Genomic DNA, 25,672 nt, shown 5'->3' on the forward strand with positions numbered 1-25,672 from the left:
CATTCCTGACTTTCTCTGCGGACTGTCCGACATGTGCTGTCATTGAGAAACGCATTGAGAGGATTTGCTAAACTTAGCTCTTACTCCTGCGATGCAGACGCCCGCTGTGCTCACCGAGGCTTTGAGCAGGACACCTGTAAAGCCCGGCCAATTAAACAATGAGCTGCTCAGTGCTCGGTCTCTGCCTCTTGCGAAGTGATTTGCAAGGATAAACGCAGACAATGACATGCAATTTAAAATCTCTATTTTAATTAGACACATAATAAATGTGAAATGTCTTATTGTGTAAGACAAAACCTTTGCTAATCCGAAAATGATGCACACATGAAAAAAGATCCACAGAAGTATAACAGATTCAAAATCTTTTATACATTTGCATATAACTAGAAGTACTGAGCCGTAAGGTTTTCAAGAGGTCTCCGTATTAATATGGTTCCATAATGCAAAAAAGGTATCGAGGTCTCCTAATCTATCACTCTTTAACTGGAAGAACATCCCATCCACATCCTGAGAGGAGGCACCAACCTCTCGTTTCACATCCCCACCCCTGTGTGAGTATCAGTGAGCGCACCGTGCATATGCAGGGTGTTTGTTTCCCTAGCTTAGATTTCTTTACCTTAGAGTAGGAGAACACTGCTGCTACTGTCACTCCAGAAACTCTGCAGATCTGATTTTGCTTTAACCGTATGCACAGCTGCTTGGAAATTAAGCAGGAAGGCCCAACAACAACTGAAGAAGAGAAGACATCCACAGGTGAGCATGCTCCATTTCAGGATGCTATATATTTGCAGTATGCATACTTTAAAATAATATTTATGGAAGTTTGCAAACGGGTTTGTTTGCAAGGAGGAGATCAAATCTGCCTTCGGTTCTGAATAATTCCCATCAGGATGGTCAAAACTCTTTCATAGTACAAATGGTATTTAATGTCATTCCTCACCCTGTTGATTACGGTTACATATGTACATATGAGAAAATTCACTAAGAACAGCATTTGTCAGTGCTGCCACCTCATTATGAGTATACCTGAGGGTGCTTGCTTGTATTCCCACTCCTACTCTGAGGTAGGCAGCTTGAAGTAGGTCACATCGGGATATTGGCACAGTGATTGTACTGAAAATCATCAGTGTACAGAGTCCTGAGGAAGCTAAATTATGTAAAACTGCCAAATGAAAGAATGACTTTAGATCTCAAGATGGAGTCAAATGCCAACTAATGCACTGTATGGATGTGACAGTTTCTGAAAGTGACACTAAACTGCTTGCCTGCAGCCACATGTGTATTAGTAAAGATATGATGCTCTGTGCAATCGACTCCAACCACAGCTCAAGACAAAGCTGGGAGAAGGAGAAGTTCAAAAGAATAGCCTGAAGGATTAGATTATAAATTTGAAAAAAAAAAAAAAAAAACTGACTTGACGGATTTCAAATCAGACAATTTCTTTTTCTCTGCTTGGTGTCAGGGAATTCGGTAACCGGGGGCGACTGGCCAGCAGAGGGCTTAAACTCATCAGAAATGCTAGTTTTTTTTTAAGTCAACATTTTTAACTACTTATCATCTTTTACAGGGGAGAGAAAGGCTGTATAATATTTCTGTGTGTTGCTTGGCTCTAAGCTGCTCTACATAAGGGTTAAGTGGTGAGTGACAATCTATGAATCACCACGTAAATGTAATTTAACTTCTGATTATATTTGTTCACTCGCTCTTTCCCACCTCAAACATAAAAGCCATCAGCCAATATTGAACTTGGAACAGAATTCTCAGGACTAAAGTTGATCAAATTAAGCTCTGTCAATTAAAAATAAAAAGATAAAACCAAATTTAATTAGAAATAATTAAAAAGAAAAAAACTTTGCTGGAGTGATGTTCATTGGAATAATTCTTCAAATAAGTGATTGTCAATCTCTGCTCTCCACAATACTTTCCTAACCGTGATCACGAATTCTCACAATCTTGTAGCATTTGCGGTCTATAGAGTGTTGTTACCTTCATGATGAAAAGTGACCTCTAAGGGCAGATTCGCCAGTGGAAGCAGAGTTTTTTCCATCAATCTTTAAAAATAAACACGACTTGAAGGAGGAGATGTGAATGAGGAGTGTAGATCGGCTTTATTAGAAACTGCTTTTATAGGGTCTTTTTTAGCACTTTATTCAGACTGGGAGCTTTTCAGAGGGGAACCGGCTCCAAAGCAACTGTACATTGATTGGTCAAATCAAGATAACTAAGTACTAATTGATCCAGACTATGCAAGTGCACAGTGATTGTTTAGCGTCAGCCACATAAAAGTAAAATCAGTTTTGAATTTATTTGAAGAACTAATGAGGATTATTTAGTAGGATTACAGATTCCTGTCCTGGGCATCTCCTGCAACAGCTGTGCATCACTTTACAGAACTATGCCACACATTAAAATGATAAAACTGCCATACAGCTTTATAATTCTAGACATTATGTCAGTGGTGACCAAGACACTCAAGGGGGTAATGTTGCCATTAAAGTATTGCTTCCTGTCAAGCTGCATTAGACCATTTCTGGACCACATGTTTGGATGCACAGAGATGGAAACTGGTGTGGAAGTTCTCACACATCTCCTGGTAAAACATGATGCAGAATGTTCAGAAAAACAAAGCTTTGTGAGAACTGTGAGAGGAAAAAGGACTCAACTGAGTCGGAGTAGAAAATTACATTTCCTTCTGTGCTTCATTCTCAAGTGGAAGCATGATGGCAGAGCAAGTAAAGAGTTGCTATCTGATTTGATATTTTGAATAATTGCACATCTCCTGCATAAGTAAGTGTAATTAAATCCTATAATCAGAGGTTGGAGCTGAGCTCTGGCTTTAAAATCCCAATTTTGTGAGACATATCTCATTAAAATCACCACAGATACACGGTCATCAGTAGTACATCATGATTCCAGTCCAAACTGACAAAACATGCTGGATTGCTTTTAGCTGATGAGAACACTCAGGGAGCAAAGCTTGCACTGAGATGTGCATTGGGCATTTTTGATCATTTATAAGACCTCTGCACCACTCACATAATACAATTATTAGCAATACATTGTATTGTAATTGCATATAACAAAAATAATGAATCCCTTTTTGAGGTTAATGTAGTGCCATACATTTTTTTAAAGTAAATTACTTTCTATGTTAAGCTTTTTTTATTCAGTGAAAATGTCTAACATTTGATTTTTACCATGCCTAAATAGTATTTGCCAGAAGGGAGTGGATATGATTGAATTGGAAATTGCTAGTCTGCTAAAATTAGCTTTGCATTTAGGTTATTTTTTTCTTCTTATTATTGTATTTGGGTAATTTTTCTTTAGAAAATGTATGTATTGTGTACTGTAAAAGTGTCAGGTAGCTTGCTCCATATTATCTTACAAAGAAGTTACTGCATGAAAAATAGAATGACTGGAAAACATTAAAAGGTAAGCTGACAAAACATTAGCTGCTTCATCATTTTCATCTGGATGATAAGAGACAGTGAGGACTTTGAATTAGTATTCCCTTGATTCACAGATTTAACAAATCTACCATATCGATTTAGTAATTTACACTCTGGAGCTGTTGGCGTGATTCACTAAAAAGATCATCTGTCTTAATGAGATTTTCAGTCCACTTGTTTCTCAAAGACATATTTTTGTTCAAGAACAAAACAAAAACTTTTTTTCGCTTTGAAGTTTCATTTCAGTTTTGTGGAAACAGGAGCTCAACCTTAACTAACATTTGTGAAAAATCTTGACGCAATTCTGCCGAGGAGCCTTTTCAAGTCTGTTAGACCTGATAAAGTTCTTACATAAGGAGTAATTACCATAAGGATAAAAGGAAAATATCACATCTTTGTATGCAAAGTCATTTTGCGTGTCACGTCCTTCCGACATGGAAGGAGACAGAGTGTGAAAATGCCCATTTATCATAATCGTCTTCAGGGCCATAAAGAACAGAAATGTCATTACAAAATTAATTTAAAAAAAGAGGGAAAAGAAAAACAAGTGTGAAAGCATAGTTCAATTAATAGCAACTTTTGTAAATAAAATATGTAGAAAGTTTTCTCCTACAGCTGAACCATGAACACAAACTTGCAGCTCAGTTTTCTTGGATTGCTGCAACTTCCTGAGCAGCTCGGACACCGTGGTTAGATTTTGTGTAGGAATTTATGCAAAAGTTTGTACCTTCTCTTTTAACTTTTAAGTCACGCATTCGTAGTGCTCTTTCGGCAAATGTAACCTCAGACAAACAATGGCACAACTTTTATTTTTCCATCATGCTCTTATCGAACAAACACTGAAGCTGCTTCAGGATCCACCTTTAGCAGCAAGTAGCCTCGTCCCGCACCACTTTATCACTCTCTCACACCTGTGTGAGACATTTTCACCCATTCTTTTTTCATAACATACATTTAAAAAAAGGACTTCTTTGGCCAACTCTATCAAGATGCCACAGCAGCATTTCAACTGGCCTGATGTTTGGACTCTGACTGCGCCATCACCAGAACCGTGATTCTTTTTTTCACTTATTCTGATGTAGATTTGCTAAAGTGCTTTGAATCATCATCCTGCATGAATCAATTTTGATCCAATTTGATCAAGTCGGTGACTGCTAAACAAACCCGAATCATCACTCCTCTCCCAACGTGCTTCACAGTGCGTACTGTATGAGGTGCTTTTCCTGTGTTCGCTTTATGACCCGTTTTCTGTTTTGCAGTAATAAACTTGAACTTGAATAAAACTGGAGCATGGTAAACTTGAGTTTTGTTAGAGCCCTGTCTTTTGAAAGTATAAAAAGGCCTGTCCGGAGTTAGAAACGGATTGGTTTGCAAAGTAATCCAATTTTATTGCTGTGCAAACACCAGTGGCATTGAAGGGTCTATCTAGCTATCTATCAAACATAAAATATAATATAATACATAAAATAAAATAAAAAGGGCACAGCAGATAATCCCACTCATGAAATATAGATCAACATTGTTTTCTTGTTTTTTTTTTCTTGAGTAAAGCACCAAAGTGATGCCTTTGTTTTATGACTCCAAGAAATATCCTTGAAGACTTCCCCGCTGCAGCCTCGTTCTCTGAGAGCGTCTGATCCATCTTGGTGTGTATGTGTACTGGAATTAGGATGGCTCAGGAGAGATTAGTTAATTATAGACACCTGCTGTCTAAGCGTGGCCTCGTGTTGTCAGGTGTTGCAGCATGAGGTGGGCTTGTTGCTGCAGGGGAGAGGAGACTGGAGAACTTGTGTGGAACCGGGAGACAAATGTGTTGCCATGTGCTCTAAGTTGGCCCCCCTCCTCCCTCCCTGCTAGCGTTCTAAGAACTGATGGGAATTTTCACGCACACTTCAGTGTTACCTGGTCAACAGACTATAAACTTTTTTGGTATTTCCATAATCGTTCGCTTGGACAGCCGGTCCTTCCTTTTAAATTCAAGGAAACTGACAACTGTGAAGATGGATAAAATATTCCAACGTCATCAACAATCTATCTTTTTTGCGTGTGTCCAATAGAAAGTCACAAAAACACTTTTTTTTATTATCATTTTTACCAAAACCAATATGACTATATGACAAGTCATTATGAAACGGTGTGTCCATCTGTACAAAAACACTAAATGAAATGAAACCCGGTCAGTTGCAGCACGGCGTCAAAGCTGGACTGAACAAATGTGACTTTGCCAGACTGCTGCATTTGCTCTCACAATATGCAAAAACACAGTTTTACTGATTTTGAATCAGTGAGAAATTTCTGAGCTGAGAGCGGCATAATAAGCATTCAGGATTTTATCGTTGGAGTACAACACATACACGGTATAATTTACCTGAGGCCAGGTTGTTGAGTAATCTCAGCAATCCGGAATTTCTCTTTTTTTTTCCGCTTTTGTGTTCTGCAGTAGATCTCAGAGAAGCCGCTCGGGTACTAAAAACTCCATAAAAATTGATTCAAAACAAGAAATGTTTATCCGTATACAAGCAATTAAAGCCTGATTAATTAAAAGAAAAGCTTTAATCAGTCTTTCTGATTTTCTCAGATAAACAACATTAATTTTGCGAAACAAGTTCCCCTGGAAACCTTTGACTACTTAATCTCAAAGTTTTTGTTTACTGTTAACTTTGTACTAAATGCCTTTAGAACATAACATACATGCTATTTACGGCATAATTACAAAAACCTAATTAATGTTTAAAAAAAACCCACACACACTCTAAATGATGTTTACAAAGCTGCGCCATAGGAGCTGGTGCAGATAAAACGACCACATTTGATCAATGTTGGTCATTGTTGTCTTGTAAAAATGCAAAACAGAATTAAAACACATGGGACTAAAAATGTTTAATAAAGCGAAACGGAGAACTAGTCATTTTGCTGGAAGACGATGCATAAGTGAGAGCAACAAGTAAGTAATAAATAGGAAGAAAGTAAAAAATAAAACAAGTAAGAGCCTTGTTTGAAATTGGTCAATAGAGGTGATGCATCGCACATGCTCTTCTGGCACAAGAACCCAGAGTTTTGAATGTCCAACACAATGAAATTTACCTCTCCTAAGTGAAGTTGGAAGAAGGTCCAGGGACGTTTGAAAGGGGAACTATGAAATCATAACCACTGCACTTTCTGTGCTTTAATCATTGTGGAGGAATGAGATTTAAATGAACACAAAGATTGGAGTTGAAATAACCTTTGCGTTGCAATGGAGAATTAGAAAGAAATGTCAAATGAGGATTTCCACTTTGCCGCTAATCTTAGCAGGTTGACTCCACCCTTCCAGTCTGGGAACCTTCAGTCCGACCTCCAGGTTTGTCAGTTTACCTCTCCACACCTCCCTGCACCTGAAAGAGCAGGTATCTGAGCTTGTGGATATACATCCAATGCCGAAGAGGAAGTGATCTGCAGATCTTTGAGAAGTGAAAGGACTAAAGTTTTTGTAAGGATTCTGACTGGATTTACTGATGCACAAGCCATGACTTTGCAAACGTTTTGCATGACACCATTGGCTGTGTAGTATCTCTTCACAAGTGCAGTTTCAGTTCCAACTAACAAAATCACCCACTGGTAAGCATCGTTGGTAGCATGTAGTGATGTAATCTGTTTAAAGCTGGAATCAAGGAGGCATCTTGTAAAGCGTGATTGTGGTTTTTCTGCCACTTTAGTGCAGTGATGCAATAAAAACTCTTGCCTGTTACAAACCGATACAAATACTTAAGTACTAGTGTTGGTGTAAGACTTTAGATAAAGTATTTTGTCATCACTGCTATGTACGTATACTATGTTGTTATATCTGGTGCTATTTGAACTTGAAAATTGAGCCTGAAATCATAAGTCTTGATATGACAGATTTGATTCACTTTTGATTGTAGTTGCAATAAATTGGTTGCATCCTTAAAATGTTTGTTCCCACAATGCCTTGTACCAACAGATCTGTACTCATGGACATCTTGATCATTTAGATGCATCCATTGCACTTTGAATGCTACCTGTAGAAAAACCCCCAAAAATTGATTACCCCCATTATGTTTGGAAGTCAAGTTAGTAATGTCCTGAGTACTTTCAGGCAGGTGGTGGTGACACCTTGACTTCTCCTTTGGAAGCACCTTTTCTGTTACGTAACTCCACCACTTGGGTGCTGAAAGGGCTAATTTTAAACTCTTTAAATAACTTCTAAGTCTCATTAATGCCAAAGCACGGTGTATCAGACAGGCTTGATTGACTTGGCAGTTAGTGTGTTTTCACCTTATGTGTTCTCTGTTCCCTATGATTTCTTGCCCAAAATGTAATCTGTATGCTTGAAAGTATAGCAAATATTTTACACAATGTTTAAATGACATGTTTGCTGAATGATGAATTGAAGCTTTGTTTCATCAACTGACATCCAATTGTCTCCTGAAAGTGATTTAAGCGGAGGAAAGTTCTCTTTCAGTTCACAAATTTTGGCCAGAAGACCCTTGTATTATTTTGCGTTGGGCACTAAATTATATGTAGCTAGTGTCCGAGTCATCAAGGTCAAAGTTGTTCAAGTGACCACAGGTGTTTCCTGTTACATAACTGTGTACGTCTGTTCAACGGAGGATTAAAAAGGCCACTCAGGGGAGAGTTGATCTTTAGTTAAAGAAGCTTTAAGTCACACCACAACAAACATGTACGTGTAACCTTCGAGAGAAGTCGAGGCCACATGTTAAGAAGTGCAGAGTAGGTCTGGTGAGCTTGCAACTGAATCTCAAAGCAATATATTTACCAGCCTTAGAGGATTTCATTGTGACTCCTGAAAAAATAAGTACAAGTGCATATTTTCACAATGTTCTTGTTGAACATTCAGGAGACAATCGTCCACAAAAGCAGTTATGCATCTGTGGTGGATGACTAACATACACAAGATTTCATCAAATATCCAAGCGGTAGGTTGAGAAATAGGAAATAGTTGGCTAACGATGTAAATGAACAAGTATTGTAGCGTACAGCGTTTTTCAAGTATTGTTAGCTGGTCAATTTGTTCAGCATTGTCAGTTGAAAATTATAAATGGCTACCCTCCAAAATTTTACAAGTGTGCACAAAATCCAAATTATGCACAGTTAATTAAATTCAATAATTTAAAGGTTTTTTCATTATTTTCCCAATGACTTAAAAAAAAAAAATCAAATCCCTATGGTGATGACATTTCAACATAATGCAGGCACGACACAGTTCGGCCTTTTGAGGGTTTTCTCCTCACATTGAAGTCGCCAATGCAGTTTGCTTGGATTCATCCATGAACCCCTCCAACAACTTTTCCTGGTGTCGTCATCAACATTTAGGAGTAGCTAGAAGCAGAAACCTCCTTTTACCAAACCCTGTGGTCACTCATGGCTGAAAACTAAACTCTGTTATTTTTTTCTTCACATATTTCAGTGCCATCAAAATGCAGAAGCAAGTAGAGGTCAGGATGGGCGAGGGCAACATGGAGCCGATCGTGGACACTCCCGACTATCCATGTAGCACCGTCTGTGATAAGATCATGAAGAACATGGTCCTCACTCTCACAATCCTGGGTAAGTTTATAGTCCATACAGCCATTTTTTGTACTCATCTACATATAGTTCAGGTGACCCTGGAACACATTTCAAACACTAGACTGGTTTGTAGTGTATGAGCATATTTAAACAGATCTCATTATCAGGCCATTGGGTTCCACGGAAACTAAAGATAAATGAAAATACATAGAATTTATATTTTTTCTTCAAAATAAGAATAACACTGCTACTTACACAACTTGTATATCCTTTTAAGAACGGTGACAGTCCTCTTGTTCGCAAACAACTTATTACAATAATTGCATGTCGTTTCATTTTTCTTCAACAACAGACTGCAGTATAATGTCTACAAAAACCAAGATACGGTGGAAAAACTCTATTACAAAGTTCATGCAAAGCATTTTTCAACATGTTTCTCATTCGTCCAATCAGAAACACCTACACAGTGTTTCTTATCTTACATTTTTATTGAGGTAATATGGGAGTTGTTCATCTCTTGCTATCACTGGAGACCAATTGCTACAGCTCTGTCTTGAACAAATAAATTAGAAATAAGGTCATATTGCATATACATTTTACTTAAATATGCTAAACTTAGTAACAACTTTCGACCACTTTGTCACGCTCAGATAGGTCAAGGATAATGAGAATTTCAATTTTGTCGCACAAGTGTTGATATATATTTTTTAGACACGTGTGTATATATACAAGGTTTTAAATATTGTCTTTGCTCGGAGTCACCTGGGTCGTTGTGTTTGACACAAGTTATCTCCAATTGACAGGTGTGTTTCTGGGCTCCATAACCGGCATGCTTCTGCGGCACATCTCACCTCTACCTCCTGATGTGATAATGATCATTGCGTTCCCTGGGGAGATCCTAATGAGGATGCTGAAGATGCTTATTTTGCCTCTCGTTGTTTCCAGTCTGGTCACAGGTGGGTGTATGACAGTGTGTTCTGCAGACAATGTTCTGCTGAAGTTGCAAACAACTGCCCTGAATCTCCTGGGAGTTTGAGCTCCAACACCAATAATAAGTGGGTGTATTTTTACATTACTTACATTTCATTATTTTCATTCATTTGAAAAGCACTTTTACCCAAAGTGACTTGCAAGTGTGGAACATGTTGAGAGGGGCAATGTTGGGGTTCAGTGTCTTGCCCATTTTTCTTTTGTCATCATTCGTTAGCTTCCATTCTCATCAGAACATTTTTTTTAAATAAAACCTTAAAAAACAAACAGAGCTGAGGCATCTTGGCCCCCAGAACATAAGCATTTTCCCAGCCAAGCACCGATCGTTCATGTTTGTGCTCATGAAGTGGGGGAGGGGTGAGGGGTTGGGAGAGTTCACGGTGGGGCATGTGCTGCCTTTGTGCTACCCCTTTGTGTTTTGTTGCTGTTTTGTTCCATATCAAGGGAAGTGAAATCATCCAGAAAATCTAAACCCTGAAGCTAAGATAAGATGCCTTTACTTTCACTGTATGCAAGATACAATATAATTGCAGCGGTCCAACAGTATGTAAAAACAAACATATCCTGACACGTCTCAAAACTCCACAAAATGTGCAACATAAGAGGAACATTTTATCTTCTGACTATTGTTATGGGATGGATAAAGGACATTTGTTAATTATGAAATCTGCCATGAGTAGATATGTAAGGTAAAATGAAGGGGAATATATATATATATATATATATATATATATATATATATATATATATATATATATATATATATATATATATATATATATATATATATATATAAATTAAATAAATCATTATATAAATTAAAATTAAACTTCATCCCACTCCTTTTCAGGTATGTTTTTCTTTCTTTTTTGCCATTGTATTGTTTTTGTTTGAAATATACTCAAAATAAAAATTAATTAATTTGTGTCAATATCAACACAACCTTGAAATTGCAAACAGCATTTTAATCAAAATCAATTACCCATAGTCTGTCATTTACTTTTAATTTAAAGTTTTCTGTGAAATATGGGTATAAAACAGCCAACATTTATTCTCTTGGATATATTATCCTATTAAAATTTCAATAGCTGTCAGCCTGTCAGTGTGTCTCAGAATTTGTCTTATAGAATGTCAGAAATACCATTTCTCATGTAAAACATATCATTCCAACAGGACTTGCCGGTTTGGATGCCAAATCCAGTGGCCGCTTGGGGACCAGGGCCATGGTGTACTACATGTCCACGACGGTGATCGCAGCTATTCTGGGAGTGGTGCTGGTGCTGCTCATCCATCCGGGGAATCCCAAGCTCAAGGCTAATCTCGGACAGGGAAAGAAGAACGACGAGGTGTCCAGCATGGATGCTTTCTTTGATCTCATCCGAAACCTTTTCCCAGAGAACCTGGTGCAGGCCTGTTTCCAACAGGTGGGAGTCTCGCAGATGAATTCCACCCACCTCATGCTGCCTGATTCATATGTCGGTTCCCTCATCTGTTCTCTTTTGGTTTTTTTTTCCCCCCCCTTTCTCTCTCATGTCCAGATCCAGACAGTTACCACCAAAATACCAGTGCCCACTAACAGGACCAAAGCACCTCCACAGTTCACAGTTAAGAGGTCACTTCAGTTCAAGAGTGGGATGAATGTCCTCGGTAAGCAAAAAGTTTGAAAACACACCTACATTATGACTGAAATGAGTTGGCAGTACAGTTGAAGAGAGAAAATAAATAGTTGTTTCTATTTTTGGTTATATAATATGAAAGAAAAATGACCTGTTCTGCCTTATGAGTTATATATATATCCAAAGTTTTGAGAACGCATACCAGAAAAATCTTGATACATTTATTTCAGGTATTCGTTGCTTGCTTTTTTACTTTGTATATAAATGTTTATGGCCCATTATCCATACTTTAACAATATTTGTGCTGTTTAAAGTCATGAAGTCAAGATAATGTGCTATAAATGCAAATGGATATACAGTTCAGACTATTACGTTTCGTATAGATGAGAATGTCTGTGTAACGCCATCAATGAAACATAGAACTGTTTCAAGCATGAAAACATCTAGTGCTTCATTTCCTTTGTCAGCATCATTATATTTTGTGTCATACAGGTTTGATTGGATTCTTTGTCGCCTTTGGAGTCATTATGGGAAAAATGGGAGAGAGGGCAAAGCTAATGTTGGAGTTTTTCAATGTGCTGAATGAGATTGTTATGAAACTTGTAGGCGCAATCATGTGGTAAGTGCAGTCCTCCAGCATCATTGTTTTGTATATCCTGCATGGACTTTTTCTTTCTCTCTTAATAACAAAAAAAATGTGATATCTACTTTCAGGTACTCTCCTCTCGGTATCGCTTGCCTCATCTGTGGAAAGATCATCTCCATCGCTGACCTGGAGGTGGTAGCCAGGCAGCTGGGGATGTACATGGTGACGGTGATAGTGGGTCTCATCATCCACGGAGGGATTTTTCTTCCACTGATTTATTTTGTGACAGTAAAAGAAAACCCCTTCACATTCTTTATGGGCATATTCCAAGCTTGGGTGACAGCACTGGGAACAGCATCCAGGTATCTACTTTTGCTCCTGTTTTGTATTTTTAATGACTAAAAATGTCCTTCCCTGGTATACGCAGCATGTGTGATTCTTGAATAGTCTCTTCAAATGGTGAATGATAACAGTAACATTTGTTTTAGGTAACTATGGAGCACTGTTGAAAAAGCTTTTTTTTTGCCTCCGTGTGCCATGTCTTTCCTCTTTCCATGTTTTTTTAAGAATAAGATACAACATACCTGCTAATGTCTGTAAATTTCACTCTTAAAAGAAAAGTCACATCTAGTCCTTTTGTCAAAATTAAACACAAGAAAGTTAGATGATGAGTCAGCTATATGCATACACATTTTAAGTCACTATTTACACTAGTTTTGGGTGTATTTATATCATATATCAGTATGAAGTATGAAACTATTTCAATCCATTGACTTTAATTCAACATAAAGGACAATTTATTGTAGAGATTATTGTTTCCAAAGGTTTTCTTAAACCAAATTGAGAGCAGAGTTTGCAGCTGGAATGCAGCTACATGCTGTTTTGCGACTGTCATTGTAAATCATTTCTTCCTGCTTTTATTTTCCACAGCGCCGGTACTTTGCCCGTCACATTCCGATGCTTGGAGGAGAATCTGGGGATCGATAAGAGAGTCACGCGTTTTGTCCTCCCAGTGGGCGCCACCATCAACATGGATGGCACAGCGCTCTACGAGGCCGTGGCCGCCATCTTCATCGCGCAGATGAATGGGATTGATCTCGACTGGGGCCAGATAATTACTGTGAGGTAAGAATGTGGCTACAGAAGTGTCACAGCACATGTCAAGGGTTAGGATTTGGCAACATATCAGCCAAAGTTTGGTTGATATGTCTGGGTGTTAAATAGGCTAAATAATGGAGAGTGAATGAATTGAAGAAACACCATTCTCAGACGGACACTGAAGAATAAGGACTATTTTATCTTTATTTGGTCACTATAAACACTTTCATTTTCACGCATTGGTCATTCCAATATTTAATGTGTCATCATAGCTTTCTGGGTTATATTTTTCTACTCATACTTTACAGTATATGCTGTGTTCAGTGTGCAAAGTAGCAGTGACACGCTGAAGCCTGCTGAGTGTTGACTTTGTCTCCTATTCAGTATGACAGCCACCTTGGCCAGTGTCGGAGCGGCCAGTATCCCCAGCGCTGGACTTGTGACAATGCTCTTGATTCTCACAGCAGTGGGGCTTCCCACTCAGGACATCAGCCTGCTGGTCGCCGTCGACTGGTTGCTGTGAGTTGCACATCAACACTGTCATCACTTTTCAAAGCTCACCAACGTATTCCAACACCTTGCACTTTGACCTATCACATTTTTTTCAATTCAGAAAAAGAAATTAGGAGATTTGTATGGCAGCAATTCATAAACAAGCAAACGCTGACCCCGCCCAAAACACTGAAATGGTTCCACTCCAATGTGTTGGACCGTGGACAAGTACCGTCCAAAACAACATATATTAGTAGAGCAGGCTATCTTTTGTAGCTAATAATGAGTGGATTGATTTTGTGCACAGCCACAGTAAGGAGTTGAGGATCACCACCAGCACAAACCCTGTTTTGCACCTGGCAGTTTTTCAAACTTTTACTTGAGACAGATGAGATTAAAGGATGTACTGCTGGACATGGCCGGATTGACTTTCCACGTCTCCTGGGAGCGTGGAGAACGGCTTGGCTACATTGTGGCCGGACATGTGAATCTCCTGAACCCAACAACATTGATGAAAGTTAATCCTCAGCTGGAAAGTGGCCAAAGTATTTAATAGCTGCAGTACGCATTTGTGATTACACATGTAAGTCATGAGGTTCAAGCTAAAGCAAATGTAAGCTTTAACCTCATTTAGGTACAACCCTACAGACTGAAGCTATGCTAGAGGTTGTGGTAATTGAGGGATTACATTTTTTGGGCAAAATAACAGTTTTTTTTTTACTGGGGGTGTTTATATTTCGTGTTTGCAAGTAAGTTTATTTATTTATTTTTATTTATTTATTTATTTCAGATCCCCATTAGTAGCAGCAACTATTCTTCCTGGGGTCCAACAGTACAAATATACATTTCTAAAAAACTTGTACAGTACAATATAAAATGTTAGTTAAACAGAATAAAACAAAGTAGATAACAAGTACAAAGAACAACAACTAAAAAGAAAAACAAGACAAAAAAAACAAAAAATAAAAACTAAAGATAATAAGAAGCAGAAAACAATGAAAAAAAGAAAATGAATTTTCCTAAATGAAAAAACGAAAATGAAAAAAAAACAAATAACAACCAAAAACAGATAGATAAAAGATAAATCCAAGTACAACTAAAGATAAATAAGTGCATACTAAATGAGGCAAATACAAAAACAAAAAAACGGCTAAAACCATTAGACGTTTTAGAAGTTAGTATGATTTACTCTTGAAGAAGCATGAAGTATGTAAGTAGCATGTAAGAACTATGTCAGAACCTACTCAACATATATTTCCATCCCCATTTTAACCTATTTACTCTTTATATATATATATAAATAAAAATTAAAATGCCATTTGGTAAGTAATAACACATTTGTGGGAGTTATTTTCAAAAATTTGACAATTCCACACATATTTCCAGGAACATTGCAACATTTTAAGATGCTCGTCTGAACATGTTGATGAATCCATCCGAGCTGTTTGCATTGCAGTGGATCAACTGATGTTGGTGTTTGATCGTTATCGAGATTATGCCGTCTGCACCACTCGAATTTTGGGAGTATGTACACATAGCTGTAAATAAAGTTAAAATAGACTTCAGTTTTTTCCAAGGTAAGCCTATTTTGAAGATAGATGAAATGTGAATGATTAATTAATATAACTGAAGAAAATGCAAGTAATTGGCAGAGGATAACTCTACACTCTACACAGCCTACTACTTTCTTTTTGTTTGACAAATCACTTAGCAGTTTCTGAAATATTTCAGTTGGGGACAGCCATGTCACTTGTGAAGGAAGACAGATATTTCACAAAGGAATATATGTATTACTCCAATGTTCAGGCCATTTCCTTGTACAAATCACTTTTCAATTGTCTTAAATGTCCCTTTCTTCTTCAACATGCAGCGATCGTTTCCGTACCTCAGTTAATGTGGTTGGGGACTCCTACGGAGCAGGTATCGTCTACCACCTTTCCAAAGATGAGCTTGACAGCTTTGACGCCCAACAGGCTCGGATGGATGAATTTGAGATGGCAAAGACACAATCTTTCTTTGAAAACAACACCAACCAGAATGTATACGCTCACCACAATTCAATCTTGATAGACGACTGCAAGGTACATTTCACATTAACGGACATAGAGACTTGTATGTAGAGAACCCTCCCTCACTCTGTGTTTGTCTCTATTGTGTCTGTGAACCTTTTTCAGTGTGGTTGCTGTATTTGCGTCTCTGTTGATAGTAATTGTCACATTTTCCTTAATGAAAATGTGTTTTTTTAATGGTGAAAAAGTTAAATAAATTATTTATTTATTTATTCACCCATACATCATATGATGAAGCAGTTTTTGTGATACCAGGTCCAATACAAGCAAAGTTTGTTCTTCTTTTTTTATACTCAAAAAAAGAAAATCATGCAAAATCCAAATGGAAAACTTTTTTTGTCATGTTTATATTTGACATGTATTTTGTTGTGGTATTTCCTGATTTTTGTTACTTTCTTTTTCTTTTGTAAAAATTTTTGGACATGTATTTATGGCAGCCCTGACCAAATTACAGTCTTTAGTTACTGGCCATCTTTTCAACCAATTTCCGTTACCAATGGTATGCATAAAGACTGCTGATTCACAGATATGATCTAAAGTGACACTACACTTTCATGAAATGCCTGTCTCAGATCCTTTCCTTTCACTTGGTTTCTATACAAACTTTTGATGAAATTTCACTGCCTGATGTTTTAATGATAAATACAAGTATTGTAATTCAGTTGGGGAGAGAATCCATAAAATACATGGCCAACTCTGGACAACTAATTATGTTGACATGGAATGTAAGCAAAAAGTAACGTGACATGTCGAGAAAATCACTGTCAGTGTTTTAAATGAAAGGTTTCTCTGTGTTTGGAGATTTTACAAACAAAAATTCAGCCCCAAGAACAATGGCCTGAATGTATAGAAATAATGGCTTCTGCTCCCAACCACTAATGGTTTGAACATAATGGTGCCTTGGCCCAAATAGTTAGTTGATAATTGATAATTGCTTACAGGTCACCAATGGCAAAAATGGCAACACTCGAGAGTTCTCTCTTGTTGAAGAGGAACCATGGAAATTCGGGTAAAGCAGATTCAGAAGTCATTGCATCTTACCCTGAGTTTCACCAGCTTTAACATTCTGCGGACACAACTAAAAAGAAAATAAATAAAAAATAAAAATCCACCAAGGAAAGCGAGGAAAGCCAGAACTGAAGGCTAACTGTACTGCAGCAACGGTCATGTACCCACCCGGGTAGCCGCTGGTGCAGAACTTGTAGGAGCACCTTGTATAAATTCTTCCATTTGCACCAGCTACTCACACACTAATGAACTTGTGCATTCTGTGCACTTTTGCAGAAGAATAAAAAAAAACCCAGCTGACAACACTCAGGGCCTTACTTGTGGCTGCTGCTTGCTCCATGTTCTTTCAAAGAAAATAGTTCTCCTCATCTTGCAACAACTAATTTTGTTTTTTGTATCGAAGCAGCTTTTTTTTTTCTTTGTAGCTTGAGGGACAGAGATGATGAGGTGGTAAAGATGGCCTTGCCAGCTGAAACTGAATCAAAAGTGAAATAATAAAAAAAAAAAAAAGTAAATTAAAAAATAGCATTATCTAGGTTCTTGAGAATCTGACAGGTTTAATTTTTGAATCGCTGTAATTGTCAGTTGAATAAATGTGATTTTTGAAATGCTCTTTCTTCTATGAAGCACTAAACACGAGGTTGAACGTATGTCCACTTCACGCTTAGAAAAGTAAGAGTGCTTCTCGAGGCATTGCGAGCTAAGTGCGGGACAGTTAAGCAATTCTTCACCTTTGACTGTTTGACTTATGGGATTAAACCCTGATGTCACTCACATGTTCAAGCCTAAGAAGCAAAGCTTAAGACTTAAGAGGAGCAGGAGTGGCCTCTAAATATGGCAACAAACAGTACAGGGTGTCTTGCTGAGAGCAAAGATCACAATAGCGTGAATGAAGGGTGCCCTCGTAGTTATTGTATTTACTTGGTAATTAATGTATCTATTTATTTTTGTATGTACTGTATGTTCTGTATGTGTGAAGCACTGAGAGTTTGCTTGCCTGTTTCTGGAAAAATGGTTTACTGGGAGGAAGAGAAAAAGTCTAACAAGCAAAGAAAAAAGGAAGTTCAATGTAAGAAAGCAAGAGAGGATTGCCTCTGAAACTCTCAGTAGGCTAGTGCTTTGTTTTGTGTTTTATTTCAAAACTGTTTCTTTGCTATTTATGACAACCTTGCCTTGAAGATGTTACCTGCAGAGTGCAGTCACTATGACGACTAAGACATTTCTGGACAAAAGTTACTTATCATTTCAGTAGAATATGGAGGATGAAACTTTAGGTGTGGAAATGAAGCATCCCCATTTTCTAACTTTGTCTCACTCCAAAGGAGGATGGCTGGGCCTTTCTCAGAAAATATTATCTAGATTATTTTAGAAGTGGCAGATTTAGATTCAGATTAAATTATTTATTTATTTTTTTAAGATGCCTAATTCTTAACCACATGTTAAAATAAGGGAAATACAACCTTAAATGAAAAACACATGCTGTATCATACCATGTCATTATTTACCTAACAAAAACTAATGTGCATGCACAAGCAATGTTTGAAAAACTAAGGACTCAGGGTTCAGTAGGCACTGGAACAGCAATAGTAATCCCTTAATTGTCTTCTGCATGGCTTCAGTTTATTTAGGCTCGAATCTATTCATTTATATACAACTGTATTAAGTTCTCACCACAAATTTTTTCACAAGGTCATTGCAATGCCTTATATATTTTTAGTTTTGTCTTGGGTTTTTTTCTTAACCAAAGTATTATAAATTTGTTGCTGTGCTTGGGATCATTGGTCTGTTGCATGAGCGTTCTCATCAAAGCTCGACTTATCAGACAGATGACCTTGCACTCATCTTAAGAGTAATTTTATATAAAGAGGAGTCAAATCAGTCACCGCATGTTTGCAATTCCTGCAGGCGCAACGGAAGCCCAGATCATTAATAGGCTTAATATGCTAAGAGGCTTTCATCAAAGACCTCTGCTGTGGTCTTGCTTGTCCAAAGACCATGGCTGCAGAAGTCCTGTGATTTGTTCAAATACTCCATGCTGCAATGTTTAGTTTGTTTGTCTAAGAGTAGAGGATTTCTCCTGGCGACCCTTTCCAGTTAAGACGAATATGTTGACTTTGGATTGACCTTGCTGCGATATCCACTGCTAGCAACTTAGCAGCTCTCTTTATTGTTTTCCACTTGTGTATTATCTTTCTTCCTGTTGAACCATGGACTCCAAAATGGTTAAAAATGAACAAGTTAGTTCTCCAATATCATTACTGCTGTCTTTCCTCTTTGGCATTGTGTTAACTTAATTGATTATGTCAATTCAATCAACATCACCTGGTTGCCAAGTACCCTTTCAATACATGTGGACGCAGCGAGGGGTTTCTTGCTTTTCACACATTGCTTCAGCATTTTTAAAACGGTATTCTTTGTTTGAATAACAATAGACATGGTGTAATGTAATGTGTGTTCTTCATCTCAGGATTTGTATCTGCCTAATTTTAAAGACCTTGGTTAGGACAGGTGGTTTTTATTTTTATGTCCTCTAAATGCAAAACCTTAGACCAGAAAAAGGGTGTACTTTTTCACATGACTGTAAATAACAAGCTTGTATTTAATTCAAAGTTAATTAGACATGGTCACGTCTGCTTATGCACACTAAATTCTGCCTCCAGTACTCGCATAAATCTGATGCTCTAACAACAAGGTCGTTGTTGTTTTCACACGTTTTTCGAGTTTCACAGTCCTGAAACTCTGTTTGAACCTTGGTCAAACCTGGACTATATTTCTCTCCTTCAGATAAGCGATAGCTTATATATTCATGTTTAAAGTGCCTCCTTGCACTTTGTGTATATACTCTCTTTAGATAAACTTAAAATAACAATTGTATAGACGTGACATTTTTGTCATTATAATTATTTTTACTATGCTAAATGTTTCTATAAAGAATATACCTATATATACAATATTCAACAATGTTAGGGCATTTCTCCTTATTTAGACCAATATGTTTCACTAGGTTGTGACATTATGATAGTTTGTATGCAGCAAATGCTTGTTTTTTTTCTTTTTTTTTAAAGACAGTCATACAAGACTTTGTTTCTAATGATTTTATGGGAATAAATGGGAATGGGAATTTTCAAGCAAATTTTGTAACGTTGAACGTCGGTTTCAAACCCAAGAAGGCAGTTTTTCTGTAGTTTGGCCAACTGCACAGAACATTTCTCTTTTGGTAACTGGGTCTGGTTCATTCTTTTTCATTCTTAGTTAATTCTCGGCCAACCAGCGCAGAACGTACCAAACTAATTGCAAGGGGATTGGGTGGGCTTTATTTTTACGACTAACACAGAAGTGTGTAAAAGCTACCACGTAAAACGACCAAGAAAGCTAAAGAATCGCTCACTCAGAAAAAAACTAACATTTTTTTACCAAACCATACAACAATCATTTAGTGGCCCTCCGTGCCAGATTGTGGCTCTGCCTAAGTCACTACATCTCTCTGATTGGTTGTTTGCCAACCCAATAACACCCACAGGTAGTTGCTACTGCATCCATTGGTGCTGGTACTCCCATGGAAATCAAGAACAAATCCAGAGGGGCGAAACAGTGGGAATGGTGCAGGTTAAGTGTTAGGTCCGTGAAGATATTGGTGTTAAAAGCTTCAGTATTTCCACAGGCTGGGTAAATTCAACGAGATGCCAAGTGTTTGGCTCTGGCACCTTGAATATCAATGATGAAAATACACCAGTGTATGTCTAATGATTCATTCCACCACTCTCCCTCCTGATTTATTTGTTACTGGTCCTTGTTTTAATTTTAAAATATGTTGCTAGCCATCTGTTTAGTAAATATTTTCTATCATTATGTGAACTTTTAGATTATGTTATTCTTTATTTTGTAATTTTTCCTTTTGATTCTATGCACATATCAGTGCAGAAGAATGTATCAAACATTTTTCTGTCGTTTAACTTTCCCTGTAATGCAGAACTTTGTTGACTTTGACCGACTAAATGCAAACAGAATTTAATGGACTTGTACTTGATAAAACTACCACAAGCACAAAACTATTTGTCCAGAACATGGACTCCGAGTGTGTAAATGTTTTAATACTTGCATGTAAATATTCAAAGAAAAAACAAATAAACGTTTATTGATGAGTTGTCATTGTGTTTATTTCTTGTCATTCAAGGGATGCAGTGAAGCATATGAACATTCAATCAGTGCATTTTACAGCATTGCAAGCGCTGCTGGGAGTTCAAAGGAGCGGTCGCGTTTGTAGGCTAAGCAATGGTCAGTGCTCTAGACTTTCATAGGCAGCTTAATATAAGTTAAACATTTACAAAACAGTCTTGAATAAGGTTATTTCAAAGAGATCATAAAACTATAATACAAATACACTTCAAAAGATGCATCAAAACCAGTATTTTAGCCTGTAAGTTAGAAAGAAAGACGTAGAAATGGCTGATTAAGAGAAAAATATCCAGCAAAAAAAAAAAAAAAACAGAACAGAAGATTTTTCAGCTGCATTTGAATTGAAATAAAAACTACATTTGTACTATGACAGTTTTACATGTGTTTTAAAAAGGCTGATTTGGAAAATAAATTAATCAAAACAATATTTTAACTTAAAAGTTTGGTAACAGTTTTTGAAAGCCAGCAGGCAAAACGCAGGCCACACATATCTGTCTGATAAGGCTCTCGGCCTGAAATGAAAAGAAAAAGAACCTTCTGCTCAATAGTCCTTACAGTAGTGGCCCTCCAATAAAATCTGTTTCAAGAACAGTCTTTGGGATGTGTGATGATGAGTCAACTCTCCACAAGGTTCATCTCCAAACCTCAATCTGTTGAGTAATTCTCTGGAAGCTCATCCAGGGGAATAACGGTGTACTCAGAGTCCTTTCCTTCCTCCTTGGGCTCATCCTTTTGCAAGAAGGTCTGCATCTCTAGCTCCATCTTCTGGTTGGAGGAGTTTGTTTTGGCACTGTTCTCAGATGGCTGCTTTGGTGCGTTCCACCTGCACGATGAAGAACAACGTGAAATTAAATCACTGCTCTAACAGATTATGGACACAAGAATGATTACCATTCTAGCAATGAAGTCTTACTTGTCTTTGGTAGCAATGGCAGCGCAGAGCATTATAAGTGCAGCAAGACCAACAAGGAATCCGAGGATGATGATCCAGTCTGGAGGTTTGGGAGAGAAGGTATTAGACATCAGAATATCTTAAACCAAAGTGTTTACTCTTTTGCTTCTTTTTTTTATTATTAAACTTTACGTACCAGGTGTATTGTGTCCTTTGTGCATTTCTGTTTTGGTTTCAGGTTGCGCCCCTACAATGGCTTGTGAGTCTAAAGAAATGTGAAAAACACAGAGTTACACACATTTGTTTTTTTTATAATAAGCAAGTAACCAAAAGAACCATGTAATGTGTGCTGGTCCGCTGATCGGGGTTAGAATATTTACCTTTATGGGCCTGAACTTCTTTTGTCATCTTTTCTGAGGTGTCTGCCTCTGCGAAGCTCAAACTTGTGGTGACGGTGGTGCTTTCAGTGCTTTCAGTGCTTTCAGTGCTTTCAGTCGTTTCAACAATCACTGGAGAACTTGTCTCAAAATCTCCAGATCCCGAACCAGACGACAAATCGAAACTGTTTAGGAAGTCGCTGATGGAGGCAGAGACTTCATCGGGGAGATTGAAAAGATCTTTGAGCGAAAAGATCTTTGAGCGAGCCTCTTTTGGCGCTGCTAAAGAGGTGAGCCCGGCCTGGAAGGTTTGGATGGTGGATGAAACTGATTCAGGGTTCACCATGAACACAGGGCTCTCAGTGTGTGAAACACCAAGACTAGTCGTGGTGGGGTTTCCAATGTCATCCGGGAATACGATCTCACCACTGCCCTCAATCGTGAGATCAGAGGACGTCTGCAGAGATGCCTCAGTGATTGCTGATGCAGTCGTAAGTGAAGGAAAGCTCCCATCTGCCATGTAGTCCCTAGTGAAGGCAGGGCTCTGAGTGTGTGAAACACCTGTGGTGTAGGAGTGTCCAACTCCAAGTTCAGAGAACGTGGAAGACGGGACCTCCGCGCTGCCCTCAGTCATGGAATCCAAGGACGGCTGCACAGATGCTTGAATGGTTGTGTTTTTTTGAGATGACTCAGTTGTGACTAAAGGAACAAAAGACTGTTCGACGAGGAAGCCGTCTGTCATGGCCTCTTCCAAAACGTCATCCTCTGCTTTGGGAGGGAGGCTTGTCTCAGCTAGGACAAAGAGAAAAAGACAGAAGCCATGGATTATCTTAAGTATTTACCTACGAGCCCTGACATGAGCAGAAAGGGACGTTTCCCAGCTTTTTTAATGTATTACAACAGGTTGACGTCCATTACATCAAATTCTTGCCACAGCTTGTTTTGCGGTCTGCTTTGATAAGGTGCGGTGAGAGACAGTAATGATTAATCTGAGTGACTAATTGTGACTCGACAACGAGAGGGCTTGCCTCATCAAAGCATCAGTTTTGGTTTTTGACACACCTAATACGTCAGAACTGTGACTAATACGGCTGTCTTTCTTATACTAGACAGAGTGGTTTCTGTCAGAGAGAATTACACAAACGGCCTTATCAGACAATGTAAGGAAATGTTTGCTGACTTTTCCCAATCAAATGTACATTTTATTTCAATGGTGCTCGTTTGTGTAAGTCAGTCATGCATTTCATTGCAAATTACAGTCATTTAAGCAAACAAAGCCTTAAGATGTGTACATTTCACTCATCAGCCATCCATTCACTTTCAGCGGGATGACGATGTGCAGCGCTGGATTCACCGCTGAGTCTGGTGCTTTGATTTCACTGGTGTATCTAATGATGCAAACAGGAGTGTTGCCCAACTTTTGAATCCACTGCACATCCGATTTCTCACGCTGCCACTGCAGTCTGTGTGACTCCTGTCTTACTTAAGTGTTAGGCTATGATTTTATACTATCTTATGTTGTTGAGGTATATTTTCAGTGCAATATATATACTTTTATGTTGCATGAGTTTATACAAATTTAAGTTATTGCTGTTGTTTTTCCAGCCTTTTTTGGCAAAGTAGCACATAAACAAAGTAATGACATGAAATTCAAATCTAGTGTTTTTTTTTCTTGTATAGAAAGTTGACACTCTCCAAGTTTCTCAGATATTTTTCATTAAAATAATTGTCCCAGACCCAGAAAGTTGGAACGCTCTGTTATCTTAATGATTAAATGCAAACATCAGAACACATTTACAAAACAGATTTTGTCGCAGAAGTCTATTTTTCTTTTTTTTTGTCATCATTTGCACAGGAAATGGCTTTAATTGTGTACTTACAGATCAATAAAATGATATAAATCATCTCATACTAGGACTGATAATATTCATTTCTGCTTCTCGGACAGTTTGCCTCTGATTCTTGTGCAGACTATGGTAAGATGGCCTTAAAGGATAAAATCACATGTCCACTCTGCACTTCTGCTCAGTCATGTTCCGATCAGGTGTTTCCCCCTCATGAAGTTACGGGTCGCCCAAACGGGTGGAACAAGAATTTGATGATCTCTGGTTTCACTGTATTCAAGATTAAACATAGAAATGTGTCTCCTGGAGGAGCTTACAACGATCTACAAAGGCCGCTCTGTGTGTTCCACACAGATTTGTGCGCCAGCAATGAAATACGAATCCCACGGAAAGACTTAAACCTGAAACAAAGAACATCTTGGGGTGCTGACTAGTGTAAGGAAAGGCGCTTGATGGAGAAGTCTGTATCAAAGATCGAGATCGACTTTGTTTTATCAGAGTAAAAATAAACGAGTACTGTAAATTATCCCCCAAGTAGTAAAAATTGGGATTTTCATCAATAATTAGTGATGATTTCTTTTATAACACTAGGGTGGATTTTATCATCACTCTTAAAGTGTTGAATTCATTCAATCATTGAGTTGATTTATTCCTTTTATCCTGAGTGTTTAAGCTCTATATCTATATCTGTTTGTCTATATCTGTATACATGATATCATGATACCATGTATGATAAATAGATATAGATAGATATAGATAAAAAGATCAAATTAAATGTCACTTACTGTTAACAGGTGTTGAATGGACAGCAGTAAGAAGTCCAAGAATAAAGCCCAAAAGAAGATTTCTCATCTTCATCATGCTGGTAAAGGAGGCAGAGGCTGAAGTGAATGAAGTGTGAGCCTGAACAGCTTAGAACAATCTGAATGAGATGTGTCATGCCTGTGCCTTTTATTTATAACAGCAGGTAAGCATCAGGACAATGGCTGGCAATACAAAAACACACGTAGGAAGGCCGGCACACCTGTTAACACACCCCCCTCCTCCTCCTCCTCCTCCTCCTCCTCCTCCTCCTCCTCCTCCCCCCTCTTTCCCATACTTTCTTTTTCTCCTTCTTCCTCAAGCGACACATGACAAAATGCACATGATATTTGCATGAAGAAAATCAGCTTATGCAACAGCTTCCTTCAGTTAATGTGACATAAATTAAATATACAAGAAGTGGCTCAGGGAAGACTGTGTTATGTAAAAAAAAAAAAGAAGAAGAAGAAGAAGATTCAGACTCAAAACATGTGTATTTGAAGACACAGAAGTACAAAAATTGTTTGGAAGATCAGACTGGATACAGTTTTTTTTTTTTTTTTTTTACAAAATCTGTTAGCAAATAGAGAAGAACATGAGAAGAGAGAGGAAAAAAGAAAAGGAACAGGAGCAATAATAGTACCCAGACAAAACAGTTGAAAATCACAAGTGGAGAAGTTTCTTTTTCTCTTCAGAATTACTGACACAACAAAAGTGTAAAGGATGTTTTTGACAATAAAAGACA

The 25,672-nt window shown here is 37.9% G+C and overlaps 2 protein-coding genes across 3 annotated transcripts; one reads left to right on the forward strand and one right to left on the reverse strand.

The window, feature by feature from the left end:
• Positions 1-574: 574 nt before the first annotated feature.
• Positions 575-20,975, forward strand: LOC133458751 (excitatory amino acid transporter 2-like). 2 transcript variants are annotated; one of them, XM_061738962.1, is made up of 11 exons: positions 575-753; positions 8,878-9,017; positions 9,782-9,934; positions 11,142-11,392; positions 11,507-11,615; positions 12,077-12,203; positions 12,299-12,532; positions 13,101-13,295; positions 13,653-13,787; positions 15,631-15,841; positions 16,771-20,975. In XM_061738962.1, exons 2-11 carry the CDS (start codon positions 8,888-8,890, stop codon positions 16,840-16,842), a joined length of 1,617 nt encoding a protein of 538 aa, XP_061594946.1. In that variant the 5' UTR covers positions 575-753; positions 8,878-8,887; the 3' UTR covers positions 16,843-20,975. The 2 variants fall into 2 exon arrangements, with proteins under 2 accessions (XP_061594946.1, XP_061594940.1); XM_061738956.1 differs by lacking the exon at positions 575-753 and adding an exon at positions 6,791-7,046.
• LOC133458768 (serine-rich adhesin for platelets-like) lies at positions 20,969-25,068 on the reverse strand. The gene is made up of 5 exons (XM_061738971.1): positions 24,912-25,068; positions 22,286-23,074; positions 22,102-22,170; positions 21,927-22,005; positions 20,969-21,836 (listed from the first exon to the last, which is right to left on the reverse strand). Exons 1-5 carry the CDS (start codon positions 24,985-24,987, stop codon positions 21,659-21,661), a joined length of 1,191 nt encoding a protein of 396 aa, XP_061594955.1. The 5' UTR covers positions 24,988-25,068; the 3' UTR covers positions 20,969-21,658.
• Positions 25,069-25,672: the final 604 nt, after the last annotated feature.

This window comes from Cololabis saira, chromosome 2 (genome assembly GCF_033807715.1).
Source record: "Cololabis saira isolate AMF1-May2022 chromosome 2, fColSai1.1, whole genome shotgun sequence".
Classification (NCBI taxonomy): domain Eukaryota; kingdom Metazoa; phylum Chordata; class Actinopteri; order Beloniformes; family Belonidae; genus Cololabis; species Cololabis saira.

Coding starts and splice junctions, on each gene's coding strand:
- LOC133458751 (XM_061738962.1), top strand. CDS start 8,888: ATGCAGAAGCAAGTAGAGGTCAGGATGGGCGAGGGCAACATGGAGCCG. Junction 11,616..12,076: donor GAGTGGGATGAATGTCCTCG/GTAAGCAAAAAG, acceptor TGTGTCATACAG/GTTTGATTGGATTCTTTGTC. Junction 12,204..12,298: donor CTTGTAGGCGCAATCATGTG/GTAAGTGCAGTC, acceptor ATCTACTTTCAG/GTACTCTCCTCTCGGTATCG.
- LOC133458768 (XM_061738971.1), bottom strand. CDS start 24,987: ATGATGAAGATGAGAAATCTTCTTTTGGGCTTTATTCTTGGACTTCTT. Junction 22,171..22,285: donor AGAAGTTCAGGCCCATAAAG/GTAAATATTCTA, acceptor ACATTTCTTTAG/ACTCACAAGCCATTGTAGGG. Junction 22,006..22,101: donor CAAAGGACACAATACACCTG/GTACGTAAAGTT, acceptor CCAAACCTCCAG/ACTGGATCATCATCCTCGGA.